An 8,712-nucleotide genomic window follows, 5' to 3' on the forward strand; every position below is an offset into this window, starting at 1 on the left:
TGAACATATGAAGAGATTTTTTTAACAGCTCATCTCCCAGAACTCAAATTACATGGTTTTCAAAACGGTGGCAAGACTATGAATCAAGTTTAAAATCTGCAAGAGAGAAAATAACACCAGTGCCCCTAAGATGCAACTAAAAAAAAAAAAAATCACTATAAATCTATGCTAATCCGCCAGAAATCCTTTGTTGTAAAGTATCGATTTCCTTTCTCACCAAATATAGAGCAGCAAAACTTCCAGCAAACCAAAAAGCCCATATAAACTCTAAAACCACTTACACCATCAAACTATGCAAAATAGTTACTGCAGCAAAAATACAATTGAAGCTTCCAGTTCTACCTTACTTAATTCACTACTTCCTACTAAAATCTTCAAAAAGTATTGAATTACATCTGTAAAAATCTCACTTGTCAACCTTTTCACTACATGGCTGCATACATGATGAACATTAATCCAGCTTCCTGACTGTACTTCACTTTACAATCTAGTACTAGTTACTACTGCTAGAGATCTCTCAAAAGTTGCTCACAAGTCTTGATTCTCATGTTCAGCTTTAATCTTCCAGCCCCTCTACAAACTTAGTACCAAGCCAAAAGACATGTCCTACACAAAAAACATTTCTAAAGGGATCTTTTAATAAAAATTTCTCTTAAAAATAATGTATTGTCAGATAATACAACATATTTTAAACCCTATGCTTGTTTTGTGTTTAGATCATCTTTTCCTCCTTTCTCTTCAGCTTCGTTGGATGACATGCACAAACAGGTGAACACAACTTGCACCAGCCTAAAGAATGCAAACAATTCTGCAGGAAATGTTGTCAAGGACAGGGAGGCAGTTATTAGTTCTCTTATCCTTCATTCACAAAATCTGCTTCTGAGCAATGGCAAACAACACTTCAGATTAAGTTATTTTTAAATTCACTTATAGCAGCCTTCATAGGATGCTGTAAAATACATTAACTTTTGAAGTCTTCACTTTACAGGTAACTTAAAAATAATGTAAGTCCATACAAAATCTTACTGCAAGCATGTACAGCAAAACATAGTCTATAAGGATATATAACTGATTTTGCAACACTAAGTATAAATACACAGAAAGACTCACTGTGATATAAACATGTATTCTTCCATGCTTAAATATCAAACACAGGAAAATAAAAGCAATCCTGCTTTTCAGTTCTAAAGATGAATACTAAACTCAAAAGACCATGCCTACAATTAGCAAGATTTGGTAATTATAATGAATAAATCAAGGTAACCACTCCAAATCCAAGAAACTAATTAAGAACTATGCACTGAGTCCATACCATGGCTCAAGCTAAGGAGAAGGGGAAAAAAAATTACTTAACAACCAAAAAACTGGCCAGCATTTTTGTAGACCAAAAAAATTAAGATATGATGAACCTACCAACATACAAACATCTACAGCATACACAACAGGTTTAAGAAAGACTAGTCAGAAAAACAGAATCTGCTTGGTGATTTTGTTGAGGTTTATTGTTCGGCAGTTTGATTTTTTTTTTAAAATACAGAAAATACAGGGAATATTATTCGTATCCTCTCTTTATTTATTAACATTTGCAAATTAATTTTCCATATGGCATTCTGCCAAGCAGCTCATTTTTAATATCTAATCTTCACTATGACTTGAAATAAAAGTCATTCATACTGGGGAAGTAAAGGTTACGGTTCTCAAAGCAGATACACTCCACACTGTCTATATTTAAAAGGCCATGCCCTGATAACAGGCATAGAAAGAGCTGCAAATGGCGTTCTAAAAACTGAACAGAGTTAAAGATACTGGCACAGCCTTAAAGGCCATTATATACAGCTTTAAGGAAAGCTGGGAGTTAATCTATACAAGGTATTACATGGGTCAGATGTTTTTTCAAAGGCACGCTAAATGGAATTTTACAGCTTCTTCGCTGGCCCAATTATGTCACCACTCGCTTCTTTTCTCCTACCTTTTCCTTTGCCAGGTTTAGAATCACTTGGGATGTATTGATAGAAATCTTCAGTGATATATGTGTGTGCAGATAAGAGCGAGAGAAATGGGGATTTCAAACACACATAATTACAATACACCTGCTTCTGAAATGGTATGTCCTTTTACAATACACTACCCTTTACCTCCTGTGAAAGAGGGGATAATCAACAAACCAGCAAAAAATGAACTAGAGAGATCCCATGGCCAGAAAAGTGCGGAGCCAAGCAGAGTAACAACGTATCTTGCACTGCCTTCAGTGAGTAACAAACTCTCAGCTCCAGCCCGAAAGTCCAGTGAGGATGACAACAGAAGTACCCTGCCCTGAGATCCCCTGGAAGCAGAAACAGAAGCAATCTCACCAGGTTTTTAATGTCACATACAAATATACAGGGAGATGTGTTGCTGTAAATGGTCTGACTGTACACTAACCTGGCCACTACTGCCGTGCAAAAAATACCCCAATTATTTTTGGTCTCCATTTAATAGAGTCATATCCTGCTTTGTGTAAAGAATATAAATGGTTTTCCAACTGCAGCGAAACAAAAGTGTAGCCTACCTGGAGATGACAGATTGAACAAAGACGCAACGTGCATGGGAGAAGAAAGGATACGATCCTTGGCTGGCCAAACAACAGAGGAAGAAGGTATTCCTGGCTATTGTTACCCTGAGGGATTTAAACATTCTGGAAAAACTACCGATCATGTCGAACTGTTAACATATGCTGTTAAAATCAGGGTACAGATATATTCTAGATGTCATTCTCCAAAACCCTATCTTTAAGCTTACTGATTTTTCTACTTGGCTAGGATCCCCTGAAAGCTTAGGGGGATTTTTTGGTTGATAAAAGAAAACAAAACCCAAAAACAACAACCACACTACAACAAAAAACAAATAACACCACCAAACGCCAATGGGACTCGTGAATAGAAGGACTAGTGGCTCAGTTTGCAAAATTCAAATGAAAGAAAACCAAAAAATATTTCTGAAAAACTGCTAACAGCATAATGGTGACACTGTTGGCTTTAACACCTCAATCTGTCTTCTATCACCTTCATGTACTTATTGACTAAAAAAAATAATCAGAATGCAACAGTGTTGGAACTTGTCTTCTAGCACTCCTGGAAGACAAGCTGCTACTCATTACAGTTCTCTGGCATCTTAGAAAGATGTGATGAAAGCCACTACGGCCGTCAACACCTTATGATCAACATAATCAGAGACTGCTGATAGAGTTAGGATTTTCAATATTAAGAAAAGAATCCAGCCTCTCCCAGCAACCCCTTTTATTTAAAAAAATAAAATTAATAAAGCCTGGCCACTGGTATTACTCCTGATTTAAGTTATGGCACCCAGAAGGTATTTAAAAAGTGCTTCACCTCCCATTGCTACAGCATTTTTCCCACCTTGTGTTTAGTGCCTTATTTTGCCTCCTCACACTAGTCTCAGTTTTTCTAGTGTTTTCTGTCCTGCTCCACATTCCCAAGGAGGGTTATTATCTTAAAAGTTACTTCTCCATTAATGTAGCTTCTTAGACAAGACATTCTTTGGAAGAAGCACCAGTTTTCCTGGCCACTCACAAACCCATATCACAAGAGGTCCTCAACACATGGAGGACTCTCCACACATAATTAATATCAAACCATGACACTAAAATTGATGTTTCAATCAATTCAGCCTGCACACACAACAGTCTCAACTTCTCTGCATACACTGTCAAAGAAATGAGAATGTCCACACAGCACATACTATTAAGACTAGGCAGTGATCATTTACTTGAAAAGGTGAAGGTGAGAGAATACATTTAGTTTGAACTGGTGAAAATGGGAAAAAATAATATGCAGTTTTCTTACTCCAACTGCACAGAATTGGTGCAGCAGATGCAAAGGTTCACCACCCTTTAGCAGGCCTGAGCAGATCTCACCATGCATTAACGCTTTGAAGCAACACCATCAAGACCAAAAGTACCCCAGGTTCAATTCAAAGAGCCACAACAATGTTGCTGAACATCCCTTATCCCACCATACTCAATTGCCTAAAGCATCTCTTGGCTGTCAAAGAGGTTTTGATACACCAGAGAATCGCAACTGGTTCAACCTTAGTAAAGTCAATATTTTAAAAGAGAAACTAAGGCAGGATGAAGTCCAGGCTTGTGAAAAAAAAATATACACGTAAGAATAAATATTAATTATTTCCATATAATAAATAATCTAAACTGCAATCACCACTAGTATACCCACACTCTACAGTATTCTTGTCTTCCTCAACACAGTGGGAATATACACACTTGAATAGACTGTTAAGCACAATTTACCCACACAGTAGTTTCAAAGCATAATCAATACAACCCACCCCCTCAAGTGGAAAACAAGTTCTTTAATACAATATCTGCATGTGCTGAGACCTGAGAAATAGTATTTTAATTAGACAGAAACATCACACTGCTTCAATTCACAGAATGGCTGTAACAAGACCTGCAAGTTAGTGCAAATCAAACTATCAAAGAGCCCATCTTTTAATAAAGTTACAGGCAGTCTTACCTCTCATCCTCACCATCTACAAGAGGCGTTGTCAAGGGCAGCACCTTCAGCGGGAAGAGGGAGGCCGAGGACGGCACGTTGCTGCTACCGCCATCTGAAGCGGCCGATGCTCCACCACCGCTCTCGACGCCGGCAGCTTGAGGTAAACCCGCCAAGGAAGGTTCTGTAGGGCGCCTGCCGTCTTCGATTTGGCTTACAATGGACTGAGCTAGTGATTGTGCAGGGAACTGGGTAGAGCTTAATGGCATCTGCTGTGGCACACTCTGTGCCACTGGCATACCTATACTTGTTGATATCAAGGGAGGCTGACTAACGCTTTGAGCCAAGCTGCCATTCTGCACAGCCGAAGCCTGTGCTATATTCTGTGGCTGTCCCAAGCCTACAGAAGCGGAAGGTATGCCAGGAGGCACAGCTGAACCAGCTTGACTTGGTGCAGGAACAGTACTAGCAGAGGGTATAGGGCTTACCGCAGGCAGCTGCTGGCCAGTCATCCCTTGGACTACAGATTCCACTCCTTGTGCCTGTGGCTGTACAGGTAACAAGGTGTTTTGCTGAGCAATGACCATTTGTTGAGGAAGGCCTGTGGCACTAGCCTGTAATCCTTGCTGCATTATTCCTGTCTGCACAGGCTGCACTACTTGGGAAGATGGAGGAGCAGCCGTTGATGGCATAACTGGAGGTGGAATTTGGTTTGCAGCAGATGGTGGTTGCACCACAGCAGCTACACTTCCTTGCTGTCCAACATTTAGCATTTGACCACTGGCAGCTACACCTGGTATTGCTGCTGGAGCATGTGCAACAGGCTGAGCCGGGGCAGCAGCTGGATGTGCTTGCACTGAAGGCTGCATGCCCTGTGCCTGGGCAACAGGAACCGGTTGCCCAGCTCCTACTCCTGTAGAACTTGGCTGCATGGCAGGGGCTGGAGTCTGAAGGATCTGCTGATGTTGAATGTAGTCTGGCATAGCCCCTGCGACAGAGTTTTGGTTCACCGCCTTAACGTGACCCGCGGTCATCTGCGTAGGAACTGGCTGCTGCTGCTGTCCGTACTGCAACTGCTGCTGCACCACTGGCAAAGTCTGCACAGGCTGCGCCGGCTGCGAATACGGCAGCTGCTGTTGAGCCATACTCTGAAGGGCAGGTTGCTGGTGGCCCAGAGATGGGGATACACCTAGTATATTAACTGGGGCTGGCTGAACCCCAGTAACAGTGGTTAGACTGGCCTGTGCAGGAGGTGGGACCCCTGGCTTCTGCTGTGGATAGTTTACTTCTTGAGAATGCAGCTGGACTTGTGCAAGCTGTGATTGAGAAACACTCTGTGGTATACTAGATGCTGGAATTGCTGGAGGAGCAGCACTGCTAAAATCCATCTGCTGCGGACCCACACCTTGAAATGCTTGCTGCTGTACCACAGTAGGTGCTCCCATTTCTCCACTTCCCACACTTTCTGTATAGTGACTCAGTGTGCTTACATTGCTGCTAACAGAACTCCCACTGGTGCTCTCCCTTTCAGAAGTCACTTCAAGCGGGTTTTGTTTTATCGTCTCAACTGCTTTGTTTACTGCTACTCCCTCCGAAACTGCAACAGTGTTTTCTTTATCATAGAATTCAGTGCAAGTCCATCTACCTTTTTTGAAAGGTTCAGAACTAGAATCTAATTTTACAACCCTAAACCTTGACGTGCCAGATGCAGGCTGCTGCTGGCTTGATCCCACTGCCATTCCTGCAGTTGGATTAGTAACATTGTTAATGACACTAGAGGAAGCACTCGTACCATTGCCAACACCACTCAAGATATTCACATTAGCATTGCTGCTAGTTCCAGACAAAGCATTTACATTACCAGTACTCATGATGTTGCTTAAATTTATAGTACCAAGCACATTGCTTGCCACACTAGAACTACCAGCACCAATATTACTTAAGGTACTAGTTCCAGCAGCAGAACTCATACCTAAATTGCCAGGACTACTTGTAGTGCGGATATTAGACACGGCAGATGCCGGGGAACCAGTGGATGATGCAGCAGAAACTGGTGCAGTTGATATAACATTGTCAGAGCTTCCAGTTGTTGATAGTTTTCTAAACGATGGACTGGGTGGTGGTCCTCCAGAAATTGGGGCACTACCCACCCCAGGATGGGATGGATGATGGTGTCCATGATGGTGGTGGTGAAGATGGTGGTGATGATGAACATGATGGGGATGAACACTTCCATTGATCACAACACTTTGCTGTGGGTGATGAGGCAGAGGAGCATGCTGCTGAGGAAGGTGAGGCTGGTTTGGAGAAACAGCCCCAGGAGTCTCTGCCTCTTGGAAGTTATTTAGAGTCTCTTCAGAAGAACTCCTCTCAGGTTCTCCCATATCAGTGGCTCTGGATAAAGACACATCCAAGATTTCTGAAGATGACAGGTCTTCAGTGTGAGACTCATCCAGGTCATCATAGCTTTCTGTATCCTCCGCTATGCTGTTATTAGAGCTCATACTAGCTGATATTTGAGCAGGGGTCACACTGGTAATTTGAAAGCCACTTTTCTTTTTCATTTGAGCTCCAGTCTGTGCAAGGGGCTGTGGCTGGAGCTGAGACTGCGAGAGGAGGTTCAAGCTTTGTGGATGAGGGGGTGTCGGCTGTGGACCCGCTGTTGAAGCTGCTGCAGGAGATGGAGGCGGCGGCTGGACCAGCAAAGGCGGCTGATAATCCTCGGCGGCGAGGGCAGCGCTCCCAACGCCGGTACCTGGTGCAGTGGGAGCAGTAACGCAGCTGCTGCCGCTGCTACTGCTGCTGCCCCTTCTAGGAAACATCGCCGGGTGCGCCATCTTCCTAGCACTAATGTCTGCGGCTGAGTCAGGCTGGTGCATTGTATCGAGTGTATTTTAAGAGTGCAATCCCCCGGTATGGAAAGAGACAGACAGACACACATACACACACACACACACAGTTAGCTGTGTGCTCAGGGCAGGGCAGACACCACCACGCACAACCCCCCCGACTCCCGCAGCGCACGGGCTGAGGCGGCTCGGCACCGCCGCTCACCACCACCCCTCTCCCCTCCCCTCCTCCTCCCCTCCGAGACAGGGAGGGGGCGAGCACCGGTCCTCCGCCGCCTCTGAATGTGACACTTTCAATCCTCCGCCATTCACTTTCTTTCTCCCTACCACCCTCCCCCCGCCTCCCTTTGATTTCTACCACCACCTCCCTGCTCGGCCGCCCCCCCGTTCCCCAGCCCCCCGACTGCGCCTCACCCGGGAGGGCAACCAGCCGGCCGACCCGGGGGGAGCCCCTTCCTCCTCCCCGCGGAGGCTCCGCCGGGCGCCGCGGCTCGCCGGCAGCCGGCAGCACCGCCCTCCCTCCCTCCCCGCCTCGGCGGGGCGAGGGTAGCCGGCGGGCCCGCAGGGCAGCCCGGCGAGGCGGCCGGCGCCCCTCGCCATCACCGCTCTTAGTAGTAGGAGGAGGAGGAAGGCGCGGATACGTACAGGACTGGCGCACAGCAGGGCGGCAGCGGCAGGCTGAGCCGGGCAGGGACATCCCCGTCAGTGGCAGCCATGGAGCTGAATCATTTTGGGTATTAGAGAGACGGAAAAAGGACGGAAGAAAAGCAGCAGCAGCAACCCGACAAAAGAGTCCATGAAAAGGAGAGAGAGAGGGAGGGAGGAAGGGGGAGCCAGCCAGGCAGCCTCTCTCTCCTCCCTGTGTCTGGCTGTCTCTGGAGGAGGCTCCGCTCCGCACGCTCTTCCTTCCCCCTCCGCCGCCTCCTCCCCCTTTATAACAGGCGGCACCCGCTCGTCCTCCGCAGAACCGCGCCTGGAATCCGTCCTCCTCCTCCTCCCGCGTGTGCGTCCGCCCCGTCCTTTCTTCCCTCAGGGTCTACTCCCGGCTTCCCCGCCGTCGCGGGTCTCTCCCTCCCCGTGCCTGCCCCGTCTCCTCACGGAGCGCTGGAGGAGGCGCCGCGGGGGGGAGGAGGGGAGAACTCGCCAAAGGGGAGGGCGGGCGAGAGACAACGTAAGATGGCGGCGGCCGCCGCGCACGCGCGGCCCGCCGGCAGACATAAAGCCCGTCTGGCCGGGGCCGGCGGAAATAGGGCTCGGCTCGCGTGGCGGAAATAGCCGAGCGGCGCCGAGCCCGCGGCGGGTGGGGGTGTCCCGGCTGAGGAGGGGGCGAGGCTGCGGCCACGGCCACGGCCATG

The 8,712-nt window shown here is 46.7% G+C and overlaps 1 protein-coding gene across 2 annotated transcripts in view; it reads right to left on the bottom strand.

Annotated features, from left to right (window-relative positions):
- TSC22D1 (TSC22 domain family member 1) overlaps positions 1 to 8,462 on the bottom strand; it is a 90,232-nt gene extending 81,770 nt beyond the window's left edge. Inside the window, exons 1-2 of one of the 2 annotated variants that reach the window (XM_036390769.1) lie at positions 8,003 to 8,462; positions 4,530 to 7,378 (exon numbers count right to left, since the gene is read on the bottom strand). In XM_036390769.1, coding sequence (XP_036246662.1) covers positions 4,530 to 7,345 — 2,816 coding nt within the window. In that variant the 5' untranslated portion in view covers positions 7,346 to 7,378; positions 8,003 to 8,462. Of the gene's footprint in view, positions 1 to 4,529; positions 7,384 to 8,002 lie in introns of those variants that run through there. The other variant, XM_036390761.2, reaches the window with a different exon arrangement.
- Positions 8,463 to 8,712: the final 250 nt, after the last annotated feature.

Source organism: Molothrus ater, chromosome 2 (assembly GCF_012460135.2).
Source record: "Molothrus ater isolate BHLD 08-10-18 breed brown headed cowbird chromosome 2, BPBGC_Mater_1.1, whole genome shotgun sequence".
In the NCBI taxonomy this organism is placed as follows: Eukaryota; Metazoa; Chordata; class Aves; order Passeriformes; family Icteridae; genus Molothrus; species Molothrus ater.